At 56.5% G+C, this 27,556-nt stretch overlaps 11 protein-coding genes across 11 annotated transcripts; all 11 read right to left on the bottom strand.

Annotated features, from left to right (window-relative positions):
* Positions 1-2,759: 2,759 nt before the first annotated feature.
* JKF63_02146 (uncharacterized protein) lies at positions 2,760-3,548 on the bottom strand (the record flags this gene model as incomplete). The annotated part of the gene is made up of 1 exon (XM_067898188.1): positions 2,760-3,548. The coding sequence occupies one exon, from the start codon at positions 3,546-3,548 to the stop codon at positions 2,760-2,762; it is 789 nt and encodes a 262-aa protein (XP_067754345.1).
* Positions 3,549-4,853: 1,305 nt separating this feature from the next.
* On the bottom strand, positions 4,854-6,830 carry JKF63_02145 (uncharacterized protein; the record flags this gene model as incomplete). Its single annotated transcript, XM_067898187.1, has 1 exon — positions 4,854-6,830. The coding sequence occupies one exon, from the start codon at positions 6,828-6,830 to the stop codon at positions 4,854-4,856; it is 1,977 nt and encodes a 658-aa protein (XP_067754344.1).
* Positions 6,831-7,504: 674 nt separating this feature from the next.
* JKF63_02144 (uncharacterized protein) lies at positions 7,505-8,155 on the bottom strand (the record flags this gene model as incomplete). Its single annotated transcript, XM_067898186.1, has 1 exon — positions 7,505-8,155. The coding sequence occupies one exon, from the start codon at positions 8,153-8,155 to the stop codon at positions 7,505-7,507; it is 651 nt and encodes a 216-aa protein (XP_067754343.1).
* An 885-nt stretch (positions 8,156-9,040) lies between these two features.
* On the bottom strand, positions 9,041-10,966 carry JKF63_02143 (uncharacterized protein; the record flags this gene model as incomplete). Its single annotated transcript, XM_067898185.1, has 1 exon — positions 9,041-10,966. One exon carries the CDS (start codon positions 10,964-10,966, stop codon positions 9,041-9,043), a length of 1,926 nt encoding a protein of 641 aa, XP_067754342.1.
* A 1,139-nt stretch (positions 10,967-12,105) lies between these two features.
* On the bottom strand, positions 12,106-12,522 carry JKF63_02142 (uncharacterized protein; the record flags this gene model as incomplete). Its single annotated transcript, XM_067898184.1, has 1 exon — positions 12,106-12,522. One exon carries the CDS (start codon positions 12,520-12,522, stop codon positions 12,106-12,108), a length of 417 nt encoding a protein of 138 aa, XP_067754341.1.
* Positions 12,523-13,122: 600 nt separating this feature from the next.
* On the bottom strand, positions 13,123-13,626 carry JKF63_02141 (uncharacterized protein; the record flags this gene model as incomplete). Its single annotated transcript, XM_067898183.1, has 1 exon — positions 13,123-13,626. One exon carries the CDS (start codon positions 13,624-13,626, stop codon positions 13,123-13,125), a length of 504 nt encoding a protein of 167 aa, XP_067754340.1.
* Positions 13,627-14,408: 782 nt separating this feature from the next.
* JKF63_02140 (uncharacterized protein) lies at positions 14,409-15,386 on the bottom strand (the record flags this gene model as incomplete). The annotated part of the gene is made up of 1 exon (XM_067898182.1): positions 14,409-15,386. One exon carries the CDS (start codon positions 15,384-15,386, stop codon positions 14,409-14,411), a length of 978 nt encoding a protein of 325 aa, XP_067754339.1.
* A 1,573-nt stretch (positions 15,387-16,959) lies between these two features.
* JKF63_02139 (uncharacterized protein) lies at positions 16,960-17,955 on the bottom strand (the record flags this gene model as incomplete). The annotated part of the gene is made up of 1 exon (XM_067898181.1): positions 16,960-17,955. One exon carries the CDS (start codon positions 17,953-17,955, stop codon positions 16,960-16,962), a length of 996 nt encoding a protein of 331 aa, XP_067754338.1.
* Positions 17,956-18,884: 929 nt separating this feature from the next.
* Positions 18,885-20,099, bottom strand: JKF63_02138 (uncharacterized protein; the record flags this gene model as incomplete). The annotated part of the gene is made up of 2 exons (XM_067898180.1): positions 18,885-19,657; positions 19,688-20,099. 2 exons carry the CDS (start codon positions 20,097-20,099, stop codon positions 18,885-18,887), a joined length of 1,185 nt encoding a protein of 394 aa, XP_067754337.1.
* Positions 20,100-20,991: 892 nt separating this feature from the next.
* On the bottom strand, positions 20,992-23,916 carry JKF63_02137 (uncharacterized protein; the record flags this gene model as incomplete). Its single annotated transcript, XM_067898179.1, has 1 exon — positions 20,992-23,916. One exon carries the CDS (start codon positions 23,914-23,916, stop codon positions 20,992-20,994), a length of 2,925 nt encoding a protein of 974 aa, XP_067754336.1.
* An 897-nt stretch (positions 23,917-24,813) lies between these two features.
* JKF63_02136 (uncharacterized protein) lies at positions 24,814-26,478 on the bottom strand (the record flags this gene model as incomplete). Its single annotated transcript, XM_067898178.1, has 1 exon — positions 24,814-26,478. One exon carries the CDS (start codon positions 26,476-26,478, stop codon positions 24,814-24,816), a length of 1,665 nt encoding a protein of 554 aa, XP_067754335.1.
* Positions 26,479-27,556: the final 1,078 nt, after the last annotated feature.

Below are 27,556 nucleotides of genomic sequence, written 5' to 3'. Positions count from 1 at the left end.
AGGGGAGGAAGGAGACACAACGCCAACACGTTTTGTGCATTCATTCATTACTTGAAAAGGATACAGGCGAAGCGATGAAAGAGTTTTCTGTTTCGGTCGACGTCAAACAAGATACTGGTTCAGCTTTTGAAGCCTCTCAGCTGCCTCAAGCAACTCGCTCTGCGGTTTACAACAGGCAAAGCGGACACAGTTTTCGTACAGTGGTTTGCTGTTCTCACTGCAGAAAGCGGTCACAGGAATGGCGCGAACACCAATGTTCTTGGTAATCCAGAGACAGAATTGGCAGTCCTTTGCCTGCGATTTGTTCGAGGGATCGTAGTAGTGTTTCGGGTCCACTTTTTCGATATTAGCGAGAACGAAAAAAAACACCACTGGGCCTCACCGGGGATAGGCTGCAGGCAGCCAATATACTTGACAGCTGTTCCACGCGTGTCGCGTACTCATCGCGCAGGGTATCATAGAGCCCGTTTTCCTCAGCTGTTGCCAGGGACCTGGCGATGGCGATGGCGATCTGAAATGGCGTAGAGCAGCAGAAGGTCTGACAAGAAACAATCGGCGCAGTCAACCTGGCGCAGCCCACAACCCAGCCAATCTTCCATCCAGTGCAGGACAAAGTTTTGCCTGCGCTGCAAAGAATAAGTGTGCGCTCCCACATGCTGGATAATTGTGTGATGGAGATATGAGGTTTATCGACGGTGAGGTACATGTACACCTCTCATCAGAAATGACAACAACATCAAACTGAATAGCCACTTCTACGATAAGTTGGAGCTCCTCCACGCTCCATACCTTGCCGGGAATGTTTTGAGGCGTGTTGATGAGGATGAACTTGGTCTTATGGCTAACAACACCAAGCAGCGCCTCACGGGTCAGTGTGCAGGAATCAGCCGATTGTGAGGAGGGCTGCAGAGAGGCATACGTGGCCAAACCACCCGCGAGAAGGATGTCCTGGTAGTAGGCATCGTAGAAAGGTTCCACAAGAACTACTACATCACCGTCGTTGAGAAAGGCCTGCCAATATGGCGTTGAGAGCTTGCGTCACGCCGTTGGTAACAACGACGTTCGAGGGCTGAATGTCCCGGGAAAGCTGCTTCGAGTAAGTTTTGCACAGCTGAGTGACGAGCTCCGGGGGCTCCCACGGGTAGGGCAATATTGATGAGCCGGAGGGGTCTGCTCGCTGTTTTCAATGACTTTCTCTAGGGTTTTTAGCAGAAAGGTCGGAGGAGCGAAACTAGGATAGCCTTGACCTAGGTTGATTGCCTTACACTGGCTGGCCAGCGGTGTCATCTACTCCCAGATGGTGCTAGTTGAGAGGCCTTCGATACGCTGTGCTGGGATACACTTAGACATCGCCAAAAAAAGAGGGAAGGGTGTATCAGGTAATCGGAGATACTAGAGTCGTAACCAGAGGTGCGTCTGGAGGAGGTGCAGCGTATGTGCCTCGGGGTTTGGGTGCGCGTATTCAGGTTGTGGGGAGAGATCGAGAGTAGAGGAGCTAAAAGAGCGTTGGAAATCGCTGAAAATGCGGCCACATGTCCAGCGACTTTAGCTACAACAGGCGGCTTTTCCCCCTTTTCTGGCTCAGCCCTGGCTCTCAGGAAAGCAGAGGCGCATTCGATGACTGCGGAGAACAAAAAAAACGACGGCACTGTGGAGTTCCTCGGCAGTGATGCGATACTTTCTCAGCAAATCAGGATACCGGGCAACCATCTGAAATATTTTCCCTAACGGAAAGAGACCAGCGTCTTGCACCATAACTTGCACCTGCCATATAGCCAAGTGGTAAGTCACGTAGGTTCACTTCTACCAATTGCATAACAACGCCCCAGGAAATCACATTTTTTCTATTGGTTAGCACCGCAGCCCTACACAGCTCAGACGAGGAGCAGGTGAGGGGTGTTGCTTTGCAAGCTGTTCTGTCCCCCCAAAAGTCAGCCAGGATACGCTCATAACCGCAACTGACCTCCAGCTGTCTCAGTGCCACTTACCTTTGAGGTTCGCGGGGAAGTTGTCTACCGTGAAAGGGGGTCATGCGTGTGGCGGGGATCTCGCCCCCCCCCCTCCGGGCTGACGTGTTGTTCGCTCCCGGCGCCATAAACACATCCGGGCGGGCTGCATGTTTTTGATGGAAGCGGACTGTGCCCAGGGTGGTTGCAAGAGGGGGAGGGAGGGGGGGAGGGGGGGCGGACAGTGGTGCTTTCCAAGCGGGTGGCAAGAGGTGGCTTTGACGCATGCCGGGTGAGCTCAGGGAGGGTGTAGGCGAGCTTCAGGCCGGGGGTGCTGTGCGGCCTCCGCGTTCCGCACGCGTGTCATGTGCGCCGGCGAATCGCAGCTGGCTGCTGCCTTCCATAGGGCGGTGCGAAGACGCAGCACATCGGAGTCTGCACGACCCCAATGGTGTGTCAATCGGCGCGTGGTCGTCCTGTTACTGGCACCTGCGCTTGCGCATGATCAACCCATCCGGGGGGCGCCCGCATACTACGCGCGCGCGTGCGCATTGGGGCCCGCTGGCGCCGAAGAGTGCCGCGCCCTTTTCCTCCGCCATGCCCGCGCCCCTGGCCTGCGGATGCTCTGTGCGGTGGCGGCGCGCCATGCCGGCTGCGGCCGGTGGCGCCTGCGGGGTGTGCTGGCACATCCGTGTCCCGGGAGGGCGGTGGCTTTGCGGGAGGTGTTGGGTCCGGGGCGCCCACGGGGGGTGGCTGGCGGCGGGACGAGAGGCCCCCCCTTCCCCCCGGCGCCGAAGGCCCCGCCACCCGAAGCTACAAAGGAATGGGGAGGGGCTCATCAAACATCGCGTCGGTGCGCACAAACGGTTGCTGGAGGCGGTTGTCTTGGATGTTGTGGTGTGTCCCGTTGCGTATCCGCACTTGCCCCTCAGCTACGCGTGCAACAACGCTGCGCTGGAAGAGCTCACCAAACAAGGTTTTTGCCGCGACGCTTGCGCTGCCAGTCCGATTGCCAGTGTCCGACGGTTGGGGCTGGAAGGGCGTGGTGCCGTACTCATGCGGCTGCCGCTTCCACTCCGCATACTGCGGCGCTGGCCGTTGGGCCTTGCAGAACTTGTACGTGGTTGCGTCCGCGTTTTTCTTCTCGCGGAACAGGGGTGGTGCTGGGTTGACGGTCGACGCATGGGTCGGCCATGTGGCGCTGGCTAGGTCGGAGGCGTCGTATCGGGAGCTGCGCGAGAGGGTGGTGGGCATGAAGAAGTTCGTGACGTGCTTCACCAGGCCGCGTGCGGTGTCGGTGTGTCCCTCATCGGCCCAGCACACGCGCCTGCGCGACGGCATCTCAACCGGTTTCGGCAGTGTCAATGCCGCCGCCGCCGCCGCTGCCCCGGCGGCTATGACGTCGACAAGCGCGTCGCCTTCTTCAGCAGTGTCGATGGTTATTCCATCGGCCTCGACCGCCGGCGCCTCATCTGGGAAAAAGTCGCCCTCGACAAGGTGTGTGTGATGTGCGTCGAGGGCTGCCAAGTCGGCTTCCACCACGTCCTCTGCGCCGCCGTTCACCGCCACTGGCGAGCTTGGCTGCAGCCCCTCTACGCTCATGGTGTTCGCTGCGTGGCGCGTGGCGAATCGAGCTGACAGATAACACAAAGTACAGAGTGGGGCGAGGGGTATGAGACGCCCTTCGTCCCAGCGTCGGTCGCGTCACAGAGCCAACACGAAGAGTTGGGAGTGTGTAAGAAGGAAAAGAAGACAGAGGGCTATGTAGTAGCATTGTTAGGGCAGACTACTGGAAAGATGCCTGCTAAAGGAGTTGCCATTGCCCACGTTCTGGTTCAGGCGATGTGATGCATTGCGGCAGCGCAGATCACAGGTGCTTCACTGAGGACATTCTCACCTTCACGCGACGTGCCAGCAGGTACGGACGCGACCGTTGGCGGTTGTCCATCGGCGCCAGAGGCCCTTCCTTTCTCCCCATTTTTTTCCCTTTGCTCCCCCCCTTCCCCTCCGTATCGGAGAGTTCTGACGAGGTAAGTATACGTCTGCGTGGCACGCGTACAGAGCCCGGGACTCTCCTCAAAGAGTAAGCCAGTGCGGATACTCCACCACGGATATTCGGGCTAGGATCTTGACGGCATTGTCTCGAGGCAACATGCAGGAGTAAACCCCTCTGTGCCACCCGGCATTCGTGGCGAGCTGTCAGCGTACTCTAGCGTGTCTCATCCGGCTCGCACTCCCTGTCACCAGGGAGTCTGTACTGCCCACAAGAGATGCACCGCGTGGTGACCAGCGTAATGAGAGCGACTGTGAGGGTTGCTCGGCGAAGCGGGGGATGGGCAGAGTTCGTAGCCGAGGCCGTGCTCAGACGATTAGGCCCGCATCGCCCAAAGGTATGCACATCGCCCCCCCCCCCCGCACAGTGCGGTGGACCTATTGCATGACACACGCAGGGATGTTCAGCTCATGGTGCCGAGAAGAAGTCGACAAAATCCGTATAGGAGATGTGTACGCGTGTGTGTATGTGGTGGGGTGCTCAACGGGGAGGGGAAGGGTGGTGGTGTATGGCGGGGAAGTGGAGCAAGCAGAAGTGGCTCCTTTGTCCACCAGAGCGCCATCGACGCATCTACAACGAAACAACCTAAGGAGAACAGAAGTCTGAGGCTCCCTTGAAGATACGACCCAAACAGGAACGTCGTCAAGCCAAATTTCATTGGCGTATGAGTGCGCGAGACACGCTGGCAGGTCAAACTTGGATTTTCATGTTGCATAGTCCCCTAGAATCCCCTAGAAAAAATACAATAATGAAGCGAACTCGTTTCGACACACTTGATTGGAAAAACATACGCGACCAGCATAAGCTGATCAAATAGCGTGTCGGGGGAAAGTGGGGGTGTGTGCAGTGATGCACTACGAATATGAAAGCTTAGTAGGATCCTCGCACATGTGTGTGAAGTTCACGAAAACACGCTCATTGTTAAACAGCAGCTCCACCAGCTCCTTCCTGAAAACGCTTCTCACAGATTCGCTTGACAATTTGTCGTGCCGCGCGGCCACCAACCATGCGAAATGGTTTCTTTGAGCTGCGAATCTCCCGTGCTTAGTTGGCGCAGCGTAGTGAATAAAAGGAGGATACACGACGTCGGGGTCATCCTCAACCTCATTACGGAAGCCTCTCCTTTTGTCGTCTGCGGTCGCCGAGCGCCACAGCAGCGGCACGGTCACGAAGGCGCCGCTTGGAGTCCTCTTCAGGTTCTGCAGTGAGTGACTCTGAGGCTCGTTCACCCCCAGTAGGTACTCGGTCTTGTTCCACACACGCGAGCTGCTGCTGCCAGGAAACTGCTGCGCCAGGTATTTGCCATGGTGGAACAGGGTCGGATTACGCTCCATGGTGGGAGCGAGTATCACCATCTCAGAACGCCGGTCCAGACCAACAAGGCCCGGTGGCCCGTAACGGCGATCGTACGGGACTGGCGGTGACCGCATCGAAAGCGGGGGTCCCGTCAACAGGTTGTGCTCAATCTCGTACAGGCGTCCCCGCACGTATAGTTGCCCCATCAAGGATTGATCACACCACCACTCAGACGTATGGTGGTCTTCCTCCCCTGCCACCGGCGTCTCCGTAGCCGCATACGTTGCAACCGACTCTGCTAGCAAGCGGAGAGCCCACACGCGTGATATATGCACGCCGCCGTTCAGAAAAAGGGTTGGGTTTGAATTGCTCACAACGGTGGTATGGTAGTAGAGTGGATCGTCGCGAGAGCGCTTTGGGTGCTTCGTATACGAGAAGTCTGTATGCGGCTCACGTAGCATGTCTTTCATCATCCACTGCCGCTTGCCCTTGAAGACTTCTCTCAGTTTCGTCACCAACGCATCACCGCACTCGCGCGCATAGAGCCCCAACTTGTGTTTATCGAAGGTCGACACGTGATTCCGCGTCACCTCGATCATGTGGTCCAGCGTCGAAAACGCAACCGGGCAGCGTATGAAGTTTTTCGAGTGCTGGCCCCACCAACAGAGGTCATCTGTGTTGTACACCACAGGCGGCATCTGCAGCCGAGGACGCTCCGCGCCTGCCGCGTCGCCGTTCAACTTGGTCTGCAAATCCTCCATGAACAGGGGCGCCTTCTTTTCTCCGTAGTCTTCCCATGCCCGGACGGCCGCGACGTCGAGGTCACTTTCCTTCCTCGGCGAGAGGCGCGCAAACTTTTTGAGGAAGGGGAGGAAGTCAGCCCCAGTCCAGAAAACGTCGCTATCCATGGTGACGACGATGTCTTCGTCGCTCAGCCCCTCCTCCTCCACAAAGTCAAGATATTTTTCGAAGCGCCGAAGGTGCGAGTAGGCGCTGTCGAAGCCGATGACCTGAATGCCAATGCCCCCCAACGCCGCAGAGCCTAGCGCGGTACACAGCTGCCAGTTCACAAAGTTGGAGAAGATTTGAAACCGTACGCGTAAGGGACGCTTGTGGGAGATGTTGTGGCTGACCAGGTACGCGTCGATATCTGCCTCCATTGCTTTTTGACGGCGTATACGACTATGTACAGCGTCGGGGATGGGCTTTTCTTCGGTACCGTTGACAGCGAGCCCCTGCCCACGGGAGCGCGGTGCTACGAACGCGGCGTGCTCTCGGTACACCGTGGCCTTGGATCTGTACGGAATGCAAAGATTTCTGCCGTCCAGCAGCCGTGCGTAGCGGCGTGGCCGTATGCTTATGGTACCTAGTACAACGAGAGCCACTACCAAAGATATGGTGAGTAACATAGTGCGCCAGCTCCGAGTCTGCCACCGAAACAACTGCCTGAACAGTTCGCCAGCTCGTGGAAATAATCTCTTGGTTTTTTTGGCAAACCGTCTTGCTCTTACGAAAGGGATGCTTTGCCTCTGCATTGGGCCACAGTTGTTCATCACGATGCAAGTGTCTTTCTGCGTAATTGATACAGCCAAGAGTGAGGAGAAGAAAGGGGAAATGGGAGGGGGCCGGTGAGGGGCTTGGGTGCTTGTCACATTCACGTGTAGGCAGCAAATATGGGCGTACACAACACTTCGTGGGTGCCTCACACTTGTTCGTTGTGCTTCGATTCGGACTGAAGGAAGGGGTTTGTTTTTCTCTGCAAGGGGCGCTACACCAATACAAGAGCCCCTCCCTCCCCCCCTCCTTCCCAAGGCGGGGGAGGGAGGGGGAGGGAGGGGGAGGCGTGTTAGCAGGGACAGGGGAGTAAAGAGGTATTCGTGGTCTATGTGCGCGTGGTCTTTGTACTGCTTTGCTCCTTCACTTCTTCGCCCGCGGAAAGTGTGCACGGCTGGCGCTACTGACCCAGAGTAGATGAACTCGATGACATGGAAAGAGGACGTTGAGCAGGGCCCACCACAACTGCCCCACAACGTCGTTATCATCACTCCCTCGACCATCTTCCACTCACGTGGTAACAGCAGGTGGCGGTGTGAAGAGAAATGAAGAGGAGTTCTCCCACCCACCCCAGAACGGATTGAGTGAGGGATCACACCACCACGGGGAGCAAAACAGATGAAAAGCCAGCATGGACAGCCGCCGCCATGGGCGCTCACTTGAAGTAGTTCTTCATAAAATGCCCAAAAGCCTCGGAGTCCTGAGTGCGGTTCAGCACTGAGTCCCACTTTTGCTTTCGCCTTTCCTCCACAGTAGCTGCCCTGGACCGATTGCGCCACGCCGCCTCGCGAAAGAGCACGTCGTGGTCGTAGCCGTTTGTGTGCACCACAGCGACCTTCGACTTCGATGCAGGAGGAGAGGACGCCATGTCTTCGCTACACGGCACTTTAGCGGACGGCTGGACGGGGGTGTGCGCGGCAGCCGTACCGACATTTCCTCGCTCCTGTTGTCGGCGACCGCGCTGCTCGCGCAGCTTCGCCAGCCGTTCGTTTTCGCGCTCGATCTCATCATTTCCCCCGTCCTCGACATCGCTGCTGCTACTGTCACTGCTACTGCTGATACCGCGCGCATGCTCGGCTATCGCTGACGACTTAGCGGTGGAGCCCAATGAGCCAGACGGGGCCTCCGGACCGCTGAGAGGGTTGTCCTTGCGTGCCAAATCATTTGCGGCTTCGTCCAAGCGCTTGTCGTTGTTATTTCCATGCCCCCCTTCTTTCTGCGCATCCGATACCGTTTGGGTATCCACACGGCGCCGTTTGATGAAGCTCTGCCCAGGCAGGCTCTCTTTGTGAATGATGCCAGGCATGAGCGCTGTCGTGCCCCCCCCTCCCCCTTGCCGTTAAACGACGAGAGAGAGAGCGTGCGAAAACGGTCCAAGAGAAGGGGAGGAGAGACCACGAAAAGTGCTTCTGCAGCGATGGCTATGCACTGGCTAAACGATGCGAGGGGGAGGGAGCTCGGGAGCCCACAGTGCGGGGCGGTGAGGGCCGCAATAACAGGGTCAACACCCCGACGTGGTTATCACAACTCCGCGTGTGCAAAGTTAGCGACCAGGCCGATAATGAAAGGTAACGATAAGGGAAAGGGAGGAGGAAGAGGAGGAGGAGGAGGGGGGGGGGTTGAGGAAGCACACGTGATAGCATTCGAGGATAAATGACCCCCTTGAGCGAGCGAGTGAGTGTGCAGACCGTCAAGCCCCATCTTGGGGTGTTGTGTGTCAGCCGAGCAGGAGAAAATTCGACGCCGCGTTGCGTTTCGCCTGAGCCGCGAGTGCTGGGGGAGGGGCAACCACGTCTGTCTGCATCTTTGACTTGAGGATTTCTACGCTTTGTGTGGTCACGGTAAAGGCCACTCGTGGCGGTCAAGCGAAGCCATGCCACCGGACAGGAGCCCACGCACACGCAGACAGACACACACGTGTAGGGAGTACCAAACTTCCGCGAGTGTGTTAGTGGGCCTGGCGTGCAAGTGCGCCCCCGGACACCGCATGCCGTGTGTCCGCAACATCAGCGATATCTGTAAAAAAAAAGGGTGTCCGCTTGGAACGCGAAAAAAAAGGAGCTTGCCACAAAGGGTGGGGTGGAGGGCGGTAAAGGGAAGGAGGGGGGCAAGCACAGAAATCTCAAGCTCGCCACTGCCACAGTGGTCTTATCTCCCCCTCCTGTTTATTTTTTTGCACTGTACGCGATTTTTAGCTGGCCGAGAGTGCGGCTTCCCTCACTCTCTCCGTCTCAGACTTCTGATTGAGACCGAATCGAGAATGAAGTCGGTCTTCCAGGCTTGGGATACAGAGCTTTCTCTGCACTGCGGGTGGGAGAAGCAACGCAATCAGGGAGTTGTACGTGTAGGTGAGCACGTGAGCCGCGTGAAGCATACAGAGAAAACTGCGCAGTACCAAGATACGATATCCTGCTGCAAACCATGCGTATACCACCGATTCCATTCCTTGCAAGGGGCGCCGATACCCAAATTGCGCATCTTCAAAAGCAATCTGTGCTGCTGCCGCTTCTTCTTCCTTTCGCACTGTGTCTGCGAAGGCGTCGTAGGCGCTCTCGTACTGCTGGTAGTGGTCCATGGCGACAGTTTTCAAGGAGCCCCGTGCCTCCATAATTTTGTGCATACGCTGCAGGTACGCATTGACTGCGTCGTAGGTGTGCAGAGGGCCCAGACACTCTGCGGCACTTCGCACAAACATGTTCACACGGTTTACGGGGGACCCGTAAAGACGGTTGACGCTGCGCAGGATATCGAAGCTTCGGCCCACCATTATGAGTTCCTTTGGAATGCGCCGTGTGTCCAGTAACATTTCCTTTGCCTGCTCATGTGCCTTCTTTTGCATGGAAATCACCTCCTCGCGTGTGACTTCGCCGTAGCTACCGGCCTGAATCGCCTCGAGGGGCTTCTGCGCCTGAATAGAGGCAAACAGCTCGGCCTTGTTGATTCCCCAGTCACGCACCACCCGCCGCAGCGACTCCTGGTCATTGGTGAAAAGACTCACGAAGAAGAGAGCGTACTGATAGCGAAAGCGCATCCGTTCAGGCATGGCGAGACCGAAGTCGATGAGAACGACCTGATAGTCACTCGAATCCTTTGCTTTCGTTGTGCGCCGCATCGCTGTGCCCGCCCCCATCGTGACCGGGGTTGCATCGGAATTCGGCATAGGTCTTACGAGAACGTTGGCGGCGTGCGGATCGGCGTGCACGAAGCCGTGCTTGAAGACCATGTCGCCAACGGCATCGAACAGGGTGGTCAGCACACGCCTCTCGTCGTACCGCGAACGCACTGATTCCACATCGTTCAGTTTCGTCCCCTCTATCCATTCCAAAACGAGCAGCTGTTTCGAGGTATACGCGTCGTAGACACGCGGTATGTACAGGTGTGGGTTGTCGAGGAAGGCACGTCGGAAGCGCTTCGCGTTGGAGGCCTCCAAGGTAAAGTCCATCTCGCGCTCCAACGCGTCACATACGGTTTTCTTCGACCAATCTGTCGGCAAATCAAACAGAAGCTTGAGCAGCGTCATGATTGTGCTGTACATATAAAGGTCCCACACCGACTGGGTGGAGATGCATGGCTTGCGCACCTTCACGGCGACCTTCTGCAGCTCTGGCGATGAGCCGTCTAACGGCGGTGGAAGCCACGCTTGGTGAACTTGTGCAATTGACGCGGACGCAACCGGGGTCTCGTCAAAGCGAACAAATAGCTCTTCGATTTCCTTGCCGGTTTCAGCGCGGATGGTTTTTCGAACTTCCGCAATCGGCACAGGGGGCGCTCGGTCCAGCAGCACCTTGAGCACCTCCACGTACTCGCGGGGGAGTACGTGACTCATGGAGTTCAAACCTTGGCCAAGTTTGATGTACAACCCCTCGTTTTTAAGGCATGTGTCAAGGACGATGTGAGCGACGCGGCTGTGGATTAGAGAGAGTTCCTCGGGTGTTTCAGGGGTAATAAATTTGTACATGTACACAATGGTACCGAAGGCAAGCAGCGTGCGGAGCGAGCGCGTCAGGGAGTTTTCCGTGGCGTAGTCGGCCCCGAAGTAGACGAAGCCGAATAATCCGGTGGCGTAGAGGCCGCGCCGACCCCACTTTGGGATGGCCGTCAAGGGAAGGAGCACCATCACCACGACCACGTCCACGAGAGATGCCCCTCTTTTTTTACCTTGAGCGTGCAGATGGCAACCACTTCTGTATCAAGACCATGGGCGCACATGTACAGATACCTGACTGACTGCGGCAGTGACGGGTCTGCATGATATGATAAGGGGGACCTGAGTGGAGGCAAAGTGGAAAGGTGTAGGCGATATTGATGGCATTTATGTACGTATGCAGATTTGTTTTGAGGTATTAAGAGAGGTCACATAGTACAAGAGCCGCCGCATGGCTGGGGAGCGAGTCTGATGCAGACTGAGTGCACTGGTGTGTGTGTGTGTGTGGGGGGGGGGAATGGACTAGGCACGTCAGTGTCACACAGCGTGGAAATGCAGAGAAGCGGAGGCCACTGAGGCGTGAGGGGGGAAGCTTTGCACGGATCGCATGGGGTGAGTGGGATAGCTGACATTACACCACTCGACTGCTTTCCAGCATTTGCCAGATCCACGCACAGAAATGCATCGCAAAGGCCATGGGTTGAGCAAGTTCCCGTCTTGCCCAGTAGAAAGAAAGCACAGGACCACCGTTGTACGGAGACTTATCGATGAATGATCCCCCCCCTACACACCTCCCTCCACTCACGTATCGGTTCTGCTTGACAATTCGTATTTTTTTATTTCACGATGGTGCCAAGAAGAGGGCGAGGCACACACACACACACAGATATACACACAACACACCACCTTGCATCCTCCCCTCCCCCTTCCCTACCCTCACACCTTCTTTTACTATCTGCCTCCAAATTCCCTTTAGTGCGAGCCCGGTGTAGGAGCACAGGTACAGAGAACAACTTTTCAACTTACAATGGGTAAGCAAGCAGGGACGGGGCGGGGGGGGGATGAAGGCAAAGAAAGCGGTGACATCCTTTCAAAGAAGAGGTAAACGCGAGACATGCTGCAGGAATCGCACAGCTCAAGGTAGCTTGCGGCATCGCCTATCGTTGTCGCGCTAATGCCTTTTCGTAGTCTTCTTTTCTACCTTTGGTATGTGATTCACAGACCCTGACCGTCCCGCTGATGAAACACAGAGGAAGGAATAGGATGGGGAGGCACCACCGGCAGGTGTCCTCAAAAGGCGCACGTGTGCGCACACGGGTAGCGCCTTTTTGTTACTCCGAGTGAGTACTGGTGCGAGCGTACGACGTGTCGCGGTAGCGGCACTCGATCAATTCAATGATGCGCTCAGGGTCGACACCACTCTGCAGGAGTTTTGCCGCGACAAGCAGGGAGGGGTGCGACATGTCGCTTCCTACAGGTTGCTGTCGTTGAAGTGGCGAGGCGACAAGGTAGGCCATCGCAGACAGCGCGTCGAGCTGCTGTGTGGTCACTCCGTACGGGGTAGGGTCACCTGCAACAGCAGAGTTGTCAACAGCCGACAGCGTCGAGAAAAGCCCTGAGTAAGGAAAGCCGGTCGCCGCGGCAGGAAGTGAGGAGCTGGTGCTGCTGCTGCTGCCTAGGGCAGAGTCGACGAGTCCCTGTGCGTCGTGCAGCCACCCCCCTGCGAGAGTCATGCCTGACGTTGGCATCAAGTCTTTCCTGTTTATTTTAAATATGTGTAGTGCACGTCTATCCACGCACGCATGTGTATATGTGCTAGTGTGGTGGGATCCAACAAAAATGAGTTCCCCCCAAAGTACTGAGGACCACCTGGGGGAGGGGGAGGGGGTGAAATCGAGTGGCAAAACACGTAACATAATTGCTTCACATATGGATTCGTAACGAGACGGGGAGGGAGGGAGGGGGGGGGGTCCCGTCAGGCCGGGAAAACTTACATACAACCGTCTTCCCTTGATGAGAGTCATTTGGCGTGGATAAGACTTGAATTGCTTCTTTGCAATGATTCTTTTCTTCTGCTTATTTTGTTGTTTCGCCAAGCGGTGCGACGGCGCGCTTAGCAGCAGCAGCGCACCCCCCCACCCCCCCACCTACGGGGCTCAAACACACACACACAACAGCAATACTCCCCCCCCTCCCTGTGAGAGGAAGTGATACAAACCTCGGCGAAGGAGCGAGGTGTCGATACGGCCAGAGATACGCGCCCTTTACACTCTCTTTTTGACACCCACATCAGGGGACACGGCGGGTGAGTAGCAGCGCCGGTAAACTCAGGCAACCGGTTTAGCCCATTACAATGTCGATTTGGCGACGCGTTTCTCAAGTTCCTTCATCAACTCCTCCGTGTTCACGGCCCTGATTTCGTTGCCCACCTGCTTCTGCCCCGTAAAGGTTTGGATGGTAGGAGTACCAGATATGAGTTGGTAGTCAATCAGCTGCCGTGTGCCCAGAGCCTTAGTGTCTACGCTGTACCACACAATCTTTTTCTTTTCCCTGGCACACCTCTCTGAGACCTCCTTGTACATCTCTGCAAAGGTTAGACAAGGGATACACCCATGCTTCCAGTATTTGATCACCATTAATTGGTCTTTGTGCTCCTGCAATTTCGAGATGAACTCTTCCTCACTCTTGATGGGCGGCAACTTTGTTTTCTCAAGGAAGCCACCGTCCTCGAATTCCTTCATCCACTTGGGGAAGTGGTCTTGCATATATTTGTCGTATTCTTCATTTGACAAGTTCTCGGGAAGCGTGCGGTCGCCAAAGATGCGCCGCACAATGTTTTGAGTCATGGACATGACGCGATTGTTTCTTTTCTTTTCGTGGGCGCTCAACATATATACATATATATGTGTGTGTGTGTACATTAGAGTGCACGTATAGTGTGTTGTCAGATTCGAAGGGGGAAGAACGTAGATATGGTGAGACAAGGTGCAGCGTCCAATACAAAAGCCGTGGCATTCAAGTATCATTGCCAGCGGTGGGAGCAGGAGAGAGGAAGGGAAGGGGGGGGGAAGGGATAACAACAGCCATTAGGGAGACACCGTGGACGTGTCAGCCTATACCTACCTCTAGCGCTACCTATCCCTCGCTGATTCTGTCCATACCCGTTAACAGTTTCACTTGTCTGGTTCGCCAGGCGCACGTCAATGCTTGCAAAAAAAAAACGTGTAACTCGAGACAGTTTCTCGAGCCCATCCTATCGGATGCCTTGACAGGGATACACTTCCAGGGATGGGAGTCAGCAATACCAATCGAAGCTTTCCCCACTCGTTCACGCAGATCTGCACATCACTACCACAGTCCAGGCAGAGGTCCATTCGGACCTGGGAAGGCAATCGATATACATAATGCGCGGCACTTGATGCCGCTATTGTTTCTGCAAGTCGCAGAGCGCACATCACGGGAGGGATACTGGGCAGGAGGGGAGACACAAGTTTCGCGGTGCCTAACGCAGTTTCAGCTTGCCGGTGTCTCACCCAGCCTTGGACGCTACACCTACTCCCCCCTGCCCCCCTGACACACACACACACACGCACAGGTGTGTAGACGATGGCATCTGCGCCACCAAGCCTCTTCTCTATTCCGCCAGGCCCTTCGGCCAATGACCGTAGTAGTAGCAGTGCCGCACCTTCCACCAGAACTCGCTGTGGTAGTGTGGGTCAGTGAAATCAGACTCGCGCAGCTCGGACCGCGCACTTGACAGCCGCGACTGGCCAGGCGACAGCATTGTCACAGTCATGTCTACCCCCTCATGCTCGGGGTGGCGCTCCGAGAAGCGCTTGAGTCTCAGCCACGGGTCGGTACGCTCTCGCTCCTCGTCAGTGCGGCCGTAAACGTTGACGTCCCAGAACGGCTTCTGGTTCTTGATGCTATGAAAGCCACGCACGCACACCCAGAGCGCCACAAGGAATGCAATACCGTAGGTGCCCAGCGCGTGGTTGAGATACTTCTCGGGGCTTTCTTTCCAGTGCGCGAAGAGGCGGCGATGCCAGCGGCGACGATCCTTACGTGTGAACTTGCTTGTCGCCTCGAGTTTTGTGATGTAGAAGACAGCGTCACGAAAACCTGGAGCGTCGTGGGCTGCTGTCGGCATCACATCGGAGGGTATTACGACACCGCCGTTCTCATCGATCTCATTGAGCGCATATGTTTCGAAATTAGTGACGTTCTTGAGATAGTTGAGACCAGGCGCCAACCACCGAACGACTTCCCCGTCGGGCAGCACTCGTTGGAGGTAGAACTTGTTGTCGCGGGTGCGAATGAGTGAGAGGTCCGTCTCGACGCCAGTGCGCACCGCCCGACCGGAGTGATCTAGATACACAAGCGTTGTTACAGCCGGACGGGGAGGAATGACCGTGCGAATGGGGGCGCGCTGGAGCGACGTACAGCTACGCGTCATCGCAGAGCCACCGCCGCTGCCGTCGGGAAGAGGAGTGCACAGTGGTGCTGCTAAGCGCCGCAGAGACGTATGCTGTCGACTGGCGATGTGCGGCGCCTGGCGGAGGAGGCCAAGGCGGTGCACCACGGGTGCGCTCGTCCGCGGCACGCTTTGCATATGAGGCTGCCTGTCGTGCTGTCCACAGTCAAAATAAGAGCGAACTTAGTCGGTGGGGGGGGGGTGGGTCCCAGACACAAAGAGGGGATATGCGCAGGTGGAGGCAAGGTAAGAGGGGGGGGAAGTTGATAGCAGTTTCGCATTCGCGAGGGGTGGTTCTATGCTAGACACATACGGAGGAGAGCAGCACAAACTTGATGGGCCACAGCGGCTCTTCCAAGAATCAGTTTGGGTTTGCTGCACGGTTTGTCTAACGTGACCAAGTCCTCGCGCGTGCATTTGTGTGGGCACCCTCTTTTGTTCGCCCCTCTCTTTTTGCGTTGCTGCCGGTGCGCATATTCGAGAATCACAACAAATACACATCCTATAATCATAATGAGGTGGATTGGGGAGGGGCCTGATGCAGTTCATGGAGTCGATAATACGAGTACGTGGGTGAGGAAGACTGTGTGTGTGTTTTCTATATCTTCCGTGCTTATAATGGAGAGGCAAAAAAGTGTGAATCGACAACGGTGGATTGTGCTCGTACGCATGGCAATGGTCGGAGGCGGAGAAGGAACCGATAACGGCAACTGGGTACAGGCCAATATACAGAACCAGCAGAGGCTATGCGCCGAAAAGAGGGCCGCCTCAAGTTCTAGGAACCCTCCCCCCCCCTCCCGCTGACAGAGCCACGAGGGATGACCCGCTGCCGGAAAGTGGGTGCGTGCACATGGCCGCGCGCGAATCGCTTGTCGCTGTGGGATAAGATCTCACAAAGGGACCACCAAGTTGTCACCCACAACACACTTGTAGGCAGAGAAAAAGAGGGTGATTGCAGGTCGCCCGAGAGGTGAGGTGTGCCAGCGAAAGAGTCATGCGTACATGTGAAATGAGTCTGGGAAGGCCATGTGGCGCAGTGGTGGGGAGCAACTCGCGGCCAACGTAGGGTAGGGAGTAGAGGAAGGCCCGATGGTAGACAGGGGTTGAACGCAGGGTGTCACTTCCCTTTCCCGGTGCCCTTTGCCACCCCATGCGCACAGCGCTCCACATCCTGGAAAAGCGCCTAATGGCACAAGGGGTCACCCCCCAAAAGGGGGGGGGGGGGGGAGAGACATCGCACAACCCATTCAGGGGCCAGGGCGCATCTATCTATCTATATATATATATATATATAGATATGCACACATGCACACCTGCGGAGAAGGTCCACACCCGTTTCGCTCGCCGCGCGTGCCTGGTTTGAACTTAATATTAACAGTTGGAGTCGTTTCGGATTTTTTTTTTGTGAGGCAGCGAAAGAGAAAACAAACCAAACGTCAACGCCCTTTCTTTGAATAACGTCTCTCTCCTCCCTCCCCCCCCGCACAAACGCCACGGCACATACGTGAAGGTGAGCACCACCAACGGAGAAGAGTTGTCGGGTCACGAACTGAACAATTTCAGCAGCGCACCGATAACATTTTAGCTGCTGCTATACCCCCTCCCATTCCCCGCACGCACACACACACACACACACACACATACACACAGCGCATATCGGGGGGGGGGGGCTCTTCTGAGACTCGCCGCATTTCGCGTGTTTTCTCTTTGTTTACTGCGCGATTTGACTGGCAGTCCAGCGGTTGCCGCGATTGCGACTGCGCTGCAGGAGGCCACCACCGGTGGACGACGGACTCTGGAGAAATTTCAGCGGGAGAACGGCTGACCGCATCGAGATGCCGAGTTTATCCATTTCAGACCATTGTACAGCGATAGGGTTTAGGCCAGCTGCGGCGAGTGTGTCCATAGAGCGCTCAAACCCCTTCTGCACAAGCACGTCGGTGGTATAGTCGACGCCATAGAAGGTAAGGAAATGGCATCCAGGCTCGAGGTACAAGACTTTGAACTGCTTCTCCGACTTCGCGAGCTGTTGCTGCAGCTGATCCACCGCCAACAGCCCGTGCTCATCTTTCCATACTAGGAGTATGTCGTTGCCTGCGAACCCGAAGTAATCCCCAAGCGGTGGTGCATCACCCTCTTGCTCTAGCGTTACGACCTCAAATTTGGTACCGCGGCCCGGGCTCGTGGCAGCTGGGCCGTCGCCACTGTCGATGCTGCCGTCAGCCGCGTCTCCCCCAAACAATGCACGCAGCAGCTGATGCGTCACCGTATTCGTGCGCGGTCCATGGCCCACCGCCACTCCTTGCGGCAAGCACACGATATCGCCACTGTGGCACCGACAGGCGTCGTTATCTTGCAGATATGCCGATAGTGTTGTTGGACCGCCGGCGCCGCGCACGTAGCGCATCGTCTCGAGGAATTCCGACGAGCGGTGTTCCATACCGGTGAGGGGCATCCCCAGGAGAACCGGTCCGAGAGAGGTCATCTGATCGGCCACCCGTAGCGACTCCACGCCTGGGCGTTCGGTCATGAGGTGTACCTTATCCACCAGAGTGGAGTGCTGAAGGGTTTTGTAGAAGTCACGAAACTGACGGAACAACACATCGCGGTTCACGATAATGCCGCTAGGACCCGTCGGCGGCACACTGCGATGATGTGGCATCCGCACAAACGCATGCACCGCACGCGCGGAACGTGTCACTTTCATCGCTACAGTCACACGTTTTATTTTGCACACACAAAGGGTCCTCCCCCCCCCTCACCGACACACACACACACGCCGTCGTGGCTTTTCCCTCCTCACCCCCCCCACCGTTTACGCTGCTTATTTTCCTTTTTCTGTAGTGCGTCTCTGAAGGCTCAGGAAAGCAGTTCGCGACTATAACGTGCGGGAATGGGGAGTTGTGCGTACTGTGCCAGCGGATGCTGCGATGCCTTGCCCTAGGCGCTGTCCTGTGCCTATAAAGAGGTGGGGGTGGGGGTTTTGTGAAGGAAAGAGAATCGATGATTGGAGTTCCATTCACTTGAACGGTGTTGCAAGCTTCTGTCAGTAGATACGTCGAGGGTTTGTGTGTGCGTTTGCTGGAGGTGAAAAAAGGTCGGGTGGAGTTTGGGGGCAATGAATGGGCTGTCTGTGTGCACTGAGTAAAGTGTAGTGGCAAGAGAGAGGCCCAGAAAACAGCGACTATCCACGCTTGGCTACTGTTACACCTACCCTTATGTTTGTAGTGTCAATCACTCCCAGTCTTGATACGTTGAGGAAGAAGTAGGGAGATCCAAAGGGAGGGTGAAGTGTAGTGCCTGCTTGCATAATCCGACTGCCTCTCTCTCTTACACCTCATGGCAACATTTGTTGTGCCATCGGCTACACACTCCTGTGCCGATTTGCTGAAGCACGTATATATATATATATGTATATATATATATATGTGCACCTCTTGATGCACATTTTTTCTATTTGTCTGGAGTCTAGCGATGCGGCGAGCGGGGGAAAGACGCATCATCGAGCCTACAAAGAAGGTCCCATTGGAAACATGCACAAACACGTTTTCAAGCCTTTGCATCCCCTCCTCTTCCCCCTTTCTATGGTCTGGGCAGGCAATCTTGGCGTACGGTGTTGTCTGTTTGCTTTCTCGTTTACTGCTCCAGCGGTGGTGGGACACCGAAGTAGCGCCGTGCAACGTAGCGGTGAACGTCGACGTGTTTCCAGTAAGTCTCTCGCCAGTTGCTCTTGGCCTTGGCGGAGTTGATAACAGTGTTCGGCGTCCACTGTTGGCGTGCTCTCAAAGTAGTGGCGTCGGTAGCGAGGGGATTGCTACCGTAGTGCGGCGCAGCGCCAAAAGACGGGGATGGTTGGAGGTCATAACGGTTATCCCATACACCTGTAGAGCCGACGGCCACACTGGAGACTTTCTTTCCTTTGCGGGGAGGAGCTGGCGGCAAAGGTGACACCACCACCTGCTGCTCTTTACCCCGAAAGATCACATGCGGCGCAACCACGGTACGCGTGGGCGGTGAAAGGTGAGGCCGTAACTCTCGCATCGCTTCGTGCACAATGTCAGCGGTGGTCACGATCGCAGCGGTAGAGGCGGCCGGCAGAGTTGGCTGCTCTGTTTCTCGGGGCACTGCCGTTGCCGCTACATGGGAGAACTGGTTGACGATTGATGCGGGAGGCGGCACTGCCACTGCACTGGTCGTAGCAGAGGTCGAAGCTGGAGGAGGCGCCACGGCTTCCGGGGTAGTCTGCGCCAGAGGTACTGTCGAAGATAGAGGCAACGAGGTTGCGGTGCCGGTCGCGCTTGACAGACCCGGCCCAACTACAGAGTTGGCTGACGGTGGCTGTGGTACTGAACTCACCGGTAGCGGTGAGGCGGCCCCAGGCACGGTCCTGAGAGCACTAGTTGTGGCCGATGCGTGTGGTAGCGTGACTAGCGACCCACTGGTGAGCGAATTGCGCGCACCAGCCCCAGACGCATTACCCACAGATTGCAGTGACGGCATCCCAGACAGCGACGGGTCTATAGCTTCCACATTTGTGTTGTGAGCCGAGTTGCTTGATGCCCCCGCAGCAGGAGTAGGCATGATTGTTGCCGATGTCAGTGGTAGTGGTGCCTTGTCAGGGCTGGGTGAGGCGCCGGAGGGGAGTGCCGCATTTTTCTTCCGTAGCCAAGGCGGCAAAGACTTCTTAGCCACATTTTCTGGCGGTGCAAAGAGGTTTGACATGTCGAGTTTGACACCACCTGGTTTTACTACGTTCGCCGCCGCCGTGCCTGCTGCGTTTGTCTTGGCTGGTACAGCGACGGGCGGCACCACCACTCCCGGTGGCGGCGGCGGCGGTACAAAGGTGCTCATAAGTGATGCGATCGGTCGACACAGGAGAGGCAGCGCCTACCCAGTTGAAGAGGCACGAGTCTAGACAGGAAGATGCGCGCCAAACGCACACGCACCCACAGATGGGGGGTAAAGAGCCACCAGCCGCACAGTAACTCGACTGGGCTTCCTTTTCTCTGTGCCTTCATACACTGCAGCTGCTTTTCTACGAATAAGCGGTGTCAATGAAGGAATTTTGACAGGCAAATCACACGGGGAAGCAAACCAAGAAAAAGGGCGATTTGAGAGTGAGTGAAAGCATCACTCCTCAGAGGCACAGGAGTGGTGGAGGGGGAGATCGTAGACGTTACGGTGAATTATGTTTTATCTTTTGGCATGGCGTTCGTTTAGGCTCCGCCTGCATTCAATTGTCTTTTTTCGAGACATGCACACAAGCTTTTTTTGTGCACACATCAGGATAAAGTTCAAAGCGCGGCAGTTGATGGATTTCATCACTGTCTTTTTGGTGAGGTCATTCAGTCCACGTAGAACGTGTGTGTGTGTGTGACCGAGTGCAGCACTCACAGCCATTGACTTGTATGCCCGAATACAACGGTTCTCTACATCAACTTTTTGTTCTTGTATTCAGTTTTGCATGGTGCGTTCACAAAGGAAGCGCACGTATATGAAGGATGAGGAAAGAAGCGACACAAACGCACTGCCACCAGGTGCAGAAACTGATTTGTTTAAGCTGTCTCCTAGGCCATCTGCAGGACCGCACCCCCTCTCTGCGTCCAACCGAGGGGGGGAGGGTCGTGATAGTCGCGATGAGACAATTCAGTTGCTTCGGCTCTATATGTCGGCGTGAGTGTATCACACGGACATCTCTATCCTCACCCCGATAAACCCCCACGCGCAGAGGTCACACACACATTTATGTCGAGCTCGCTTTGAGTACAGTTGTCATCATTGTACTCGTCTCTTGCTTCGAGCAGGCCCCTGAAGGACAGGGTTTGGTCTCGCGCGGGGCTGGCGATGACCGGGAGTGAGAGCGGTTTCGCTGAAGAGCCTCTACCTTTACCCGCGGTAGACGCCCACGGCGCCGTTCCTGTTTCATTAGATCGGTCGTGCGCAGACTCGGCGATGCACCGTAGTAGCGGCGCTGAATGTAATTGCCGACGTGCGGGTTCGTCCAGTTGAAGCTGTCATGCCCAGGAGAGAACAACACTGAATTTTTCTCGACTGCGACAACAGTCGTTCCGTTTCTTGCTTGTGTGCTGCCCTCCAGAGCCGCATTGGCAGTACCAGGACCAGCACCACCAGCAAGGGCATTAGCAACGCCAGCACCAGCAGCAGTGCCAGGACCAGCACCAACAGCAGGAGCAATAGCAACGCCAGGTCCAGCAGTAGTGCCAAGACCAGCACCAGCAGCAGTGCCAGGACCAGCACCAGCAGCAGGAGCAATACCAACGCCAGGACCAGCAGTAGTGCCAAGACCAGCACCAACAGCAGGAGCAATAGCAACGCCAGGTCCAGCAGTAGTGCCAAGACCAACGCCAAGACCAGCACCAGCAGTAGTACCAGGACCAGCACCAACAGCAGGAGCAATAACAACGCCAGGACCAGCAGTAGTGCCAAGACCAGCACCAGCAGCAGTGCCAAGACCAGCACCAGCAGCAGTGCCAAGACCAGCACCAGCAGCAGTGCCAAGACCAGCACCAGCAGCAGTGCCAAGACCAGCACCAGCAGCAGGAGCAATACCAACGCCAGGACCAGCTGTTACTGCAGCAGCCGTACTGTCGATGGAAACTGTGCCTGCAGCCGGTGCGGAAGCAGATGCTCCGGTTGTGAGCGCTGAGGACGGCGGGAGGAACGGCCGTGAAGCTGTCAGGGAGCCGCCAACGCCTAGCGTAGAGGTGGTCGCTGCCGCCGGCGGGGGCGGCAGGTTGGTAATGGGCACTGTCGCGTTCGGCGGCGGTACGACAGGGGTGAAGGGCAAACGCAAAGGTCCTAGGAGAGCAGGAGGACCGACAGGTGGTGTTATACTGGTCGCGTGGGTCGAGGGCAGCAGATGCTGCTGCCGCGGATAGGCGGATGCTTCCGCTGTAGATCTGTTTACTGTCACTGTCGGGACTGACGGCGGGGGAATCAATGACGAGGAGAGTTGCGGAGGAGCGGCTGCGCTTTCACTCTGGCTTGTTTTGGTGATGTGTGGTGCTGCCATGGTCGTGTCGAGGATGGCCAATCCTGGCGTGGGCGTGTAAGCGACGAGAGCCTCTGCGCTCACTGTTGGCATGCTGGCCAACACCTTCTCTGCTTCCCCGGGAAGAAGCGAGTTCAGCTCGCTTCGCGCGTTTTGAAGCAAAGCCAACGTTGTGGTAATATCACGATCCATCTGGGCTATAGCGTCGCGCTTTGCTGCCGCGCTCTTCTCCGCAGTGCGGCAGCGTTCCTCTGCCTTGGCGAGTTTGCCGTGCAGTTGTTGCTGCTGGATCTCTAGCTCCGAGCCACCACCGCCTAACGCTGCGCTGCAGCGCCGCAACAGTGCCATCGCTTGATTGTCTCGATGTTCAATGGCTTCAAGCTGCTGCTTGAGCTGCTGCGTCCGCTGCCTTACAGCAGCGCGGAACTCGCGGTATGGGGTGGAGCCTGAAATGTACCACGAGCTATCGCTGAAGCGTGTCTCATCTGCTGACATGTTCACGTACTCGTCCTGGTACCAGCACCGCACTGCACCGTCAGTGCTAGAAGACCATACAACGAACCGAGACAACTGGGCAGGGCACTCGACAGCAGTCACCCAGCCCAGCGCCTGATCCATTATGTGCTGTAACAGCTGCCCAGTGGCGGCATCAAAGATACCCATGGCACCGTCCGATGAACCGGAGTAGACTCGATTTCCAACGCGGCAGAGCGACATTATGCGGCCGCTGTGTGGTGTGTGGATGCCGACAGCCTCACAGGTGCGAAGGAGCCAGCGCACTACCTGTCCAGACGCGTCTCCAGACCACATGTGTTCGCCAACACGGCACAGCGCGAGCACCCCACCGCTTTGCGAGTGAAAGTACCCGGTCAGCCGCATGGTACCCTCGCCAATGTCCCACACTTTCACGGTGCAGTCGTCAGAACCGGAGACCAGTGCGTTGCCCTCGGCGTATAAGCAGCGCACTGGACCATTATGAAGGCAGCGACTGCTGAAGGGACGAACATTAGCGGGGTGACACGCTCTCCACTGCAGTATTTGGCAGTCTTCGCTGCCCGAGTAGACAAAGCCGCCGAACTCCGTGAGGCTCGTTACAGCTGCCTCATGTTTGCGCATCAGAGCGACCAAACCACACGCAGAAGGGCGATTCGACACACCGACGGCAGTCTCAAGACTGGAGCTAGAAAATGCTTCACCATCGTGCACCTCAATGCAGCCGTTGGATAGGCCCATCCACACATGTGTGCCACCGTCTACTGTCGGCACCGCGAGAATGACGCGAACAATGACGGCTCCGTTCGTGGTCAAAGCGGCCATGGCATTCTGGTCGCCGCCTTGTTTCAATGGGGCAGACATGCGGGTGGCACCACCGACGCCGAGGGTGGATCTGACTGGCATCTGGTTAGTCATATTCGATAAGATGCCGACGGCACCCGAGTCCACAGGAGCGGAGGTGGCCACGGCCGACACGGCTGGCTCGAAGCGACGAGCTACCTCACCGGTGCGCGTGTTGCGAACCTCAACCTTTCCATCCGAGAAGGCGATCCACACCATATCACCGGCTGTCGCAATCGACAGAGGTGGCGCCGGAACGACGAGGGTGCGGTCATTCAAAAGCAGCTCGGAGGCCACCGAGTGCAGTTGCTGCGAAGGCATTGTAAATGGCTGGCTTCACGTGTATGGTGTAAAGGGGTGTGGGTGGGATAGGTACGATATTCGATGTTTCTATCAAATGTTTATCATGAGTGGTTTATGCGTATGTGTGTTTGTGCGTATCATTGCACATCTGGATGTGTCGTATACGCGGTGTCAGATGGTGTGTCCAAGAGGAATCTAAACCGGCGTGCTTTTTTTTCCGATTCTCGCTGCGGTTCTCTCAATATTGAGCTTTGGGGTCTTCAAGTTGAGTCACTCAGAGGGCGCAGGGAGGGAGGGAGGGAGGGAGGGGGGGGGGGGAGCTCGCACATGGAGCTGGCGTATCGCTCCAGCCGCCCAGAAAACAAACGGGGTAGGAAAAGCAAACAAACAACAGCCCCACACGCCAAGTGCACATGCGGATGTAGGAGGAGATAGAGCGTGTAAAATTGAAAAAAAAAGAGAATGAAAGATACACCAGAGAGAGAGAGAGACATGAGTGTCCACAGTAGGACACACAACAATTTTGATGTGCATGAGCGCGCCTCACTTGCAGCTGTGCGTGGGGTGGCACAGCGCACACTATGCATAGCCCTCTGTACGCACATCAATACTTGGTTGTTGTAAACGGCATCTGCTACTTTTCACCACTACAGATTTGCAGAATGTGTGTGCAGAAGGGGGGGGGGAGGGAGGCAAACAGACACACAGACAGACGCACACACACACGGAATGCCAGGACCATGTCGGCTTCACTGGAGTTCTGTGAGGGCGAGAGGAGCGAAAAGAAGCCCAGGCTCACTCAGTCAAATGGCGTACACCTAGTCACGGGTGACCAACTGCATCCCGTATCTATTTTGGGGCTCTTGTAGCTCACTTGCTCAGTGCAAGCCGGTCACTAAACTGCACGCTGCAACGCTAAAATGACATCCGGCGGGTCGGTGGCGGTGTAGTGGTTTTCACAGGCAAAGATTGAATCGTCCTGGCGCCACTGGCGGGGGGAGGAGGGGGTACCGTCGCAACCGGTGGTGGCGGCAGGGGGCTGAGCACCGGTTCGTAACTACGACTAAAGGTAACTTGTGTTTCATTCACAACACGCGGCTGTGAGGATGTGTGCTCACACACGGTCACGACGGGTGGCGGCGGCACCGCTGCGGGAATGGGGGCAGGAACCGTAACCGCTGGCGGAGGAGGGGGTGCTGCCGGGATCGATGTGGGGCCTGGTGGAGCACGCGAGGGTGGCGCGCTAACGGTTGGTTCCAGTGGCACAAGGGTCCCTGAGGGTGACGTTGAGAGCACTGCGGTCAGGGGTGGGGGTAGCGGTACCGGTGCTACGCCTGGCAAGGGTAAAGTTGAGGATGCACCAGGGGCGGACTGCAACGGCTGCCGTCTGGCGTTGCTGAGGGCTTCCGTCACGCGAGCCAGATGTTGGTGAAGCACCGCCAAGGTGCGCTTCTTTTTCTCCAACGCGGCGTCAATTACGCGTGCCTCTTCCTCCGCCGCCTCACAGCGTTTCTGCGCCCTCTTCACTTTATCGCCCAGGAGCCAGCAACGTGCGGCAGTTGTCTCGTGACCTGCGAGATTATCCAATAAGCAACGTGTAGAGTCGTCAGCGCCACTGGTGAGAACCAAGAGCTCCGTCAGTTCTCGCTGCGTCTCCAGCAATTCTTCGTTTGCCTGCAGGTAAGGCATCTGCGTTGTGAAGAACCACCGCATGTCCAAGGCTTCCTCGCGCTCTGCCGTCATGGGCTGGTGCTCGTCGTGGTGCCAACACCGTATTGTGTTGTCTGCACTTCCAGACCACACGAAGTAGCGGTTCACCTCGACGGCGCACGCGACGGCGGAGATGTTGCTTCCCATGTGGTCGTCAAGGCGATTCACGACAGTGCAGTCACCTGCGTTGAAGACGCAAATGCGACCTTCAACGCCACCGGCGTACACCCTCGACCCCACTTTTCGGAGCGAGGTGACGCGCCCCTGTAGCTGGCGACAGACAAGTAGTGCCTCGCCGTCCTTCAGCCGCCACACCGTAATAACGCCGCTCTGGTCGCCCGACCACATCACCGTCCCCACACGGCACAGTGCTGAGACGCCGCCGCTATCCCGATGCAAGTGGCGGTACTGCTGTATGGAAGCACCGCTGGCGGTATCCCACACGCGAACGGTGTTGTCATCCGACCCGCTCACGAGGGCAGTGCCTTCTGCATAGAGACAACGAACGTAGTTGCTGTGCCCGGTCAGAACGCGCAGCAGTTGCCCATCTGCGACACGCCACTGGGTGATGGTGAAGTCGCTTGATCCCGCGTAGGTGACGACACCGCGGTGCTGGGCAAGGCAGTACACCCCGGAGAGGTGTTTGCTAAGCTGCCGGCGCAGCTGGTAGTCTTCGGTGTACACCTCAATGGCGCCAGAGCTAAGCCCCATCCACAACTGTGCCTCCTGGTGAACAACGTCGTACACGGAAAGCATGCACCACACCTTGCTGCGACGCTGACGCACACCAGCAATGGCGAAGACATGGACGGCTTGGCCAGTGTGCGCGTCACGCACCTCCACGCGGCCGTCCTGCATTGCGAGCCACATTGTGCTGTTGTGGCTTATAGCCATTGCCACAACAGCGCCCTCGACATGGAAACACTTCGTTTTGGCAAAGACGGCGGTGGGTTCACGCGCTTTGGATGAGGGGCTTGTTGTCCTTAGAGGCACAAGAGCGGGCATCTTTGTGACGGTGAGAGGCAGTTGCTGGACTACAAGATTTTTATAGTGCGCAGAGGGAAAGCGATGTGCGTGCGCGCAGATTGAGTATAGGTTCTATTCGTTTATGTGGTCTTGGAGAGAACACGCAAGTCAGTCTTTTCCGGTATCGGAAGCAGTGGTATCGTATATATTTGTGTTCATGAAGACCTGCTGCTTCTTGACGTGCTATCTAACAATTATATATATGCACACACACACACACACCTGTTTATGATTCTATGGCTGTGTGTGTATGTATGTGTGTGTGTGTGTGTGTGTGTATGTGTGGTCTTGGCAGATGTATACGTTCCTGTATGTGTGCGCGTTAACGGGCATTAGCGAGGCAAAAGCAGAGCACCACCACAGCGGCACTGGCAACCACTCTCCGTTTCACAAATACAGCGCATGTCGCGGAGAGAGGGAGAGACAGCAGAGAGCGGAGAGGGGCGATAGGAACTGTGTGTGTGTGTATGTATGTGCATGAAGACGATAAAGACACCGATTCACCCCCTCCCCCCAAAAGAAGGCACCAATCAAATGCGAGGAGGGCAATACATTGGTGATGCCACCCGGAACGGATCTGTCGCGGTAGGCTTTTCTACCTGAATTCCTTCGCCTTTCCAAATCGCCGGAATCAGGGTTCAATGTGGCCTCCATCACGACAAAAATACGCTAGGCTGATTTCCATTCACGTAACTCCCCAGTAGGCTCAACCGAGCGTCGGTGGCCGATGTACACACCCAGCGACATCTCCAACAAGAAACAATGGTGTCTCGGTCGTCCCTCCTACGTTGGCTCTTTTCAGTTCACTATTGGTTTTGCTCCCCGACAACGAAGGGCATCTCGGCGCGTGGGAGGGAGGGAGGGGGGGGTATCACAGGCCCGCCCCCCCCCCATTCCGTGGGGAAGTCAGAACGACTCATCG

This window comes from Porcisia hertigi, chromosome 33 (assembly GCF_017918235.1).
Source record: "Porcisia hertigi strain C119 chromosome 33, whole genome shotgun sequence".
NCBI lineage: Eukaryota > Euglenozoa > Kinetoplastea > Trypanosomatida > Trypanosomatidae > Porcisia > Porcisia hertigi.
This window is presented reverse-complemented; position numbering and strand designations above follow the sequence as displayed.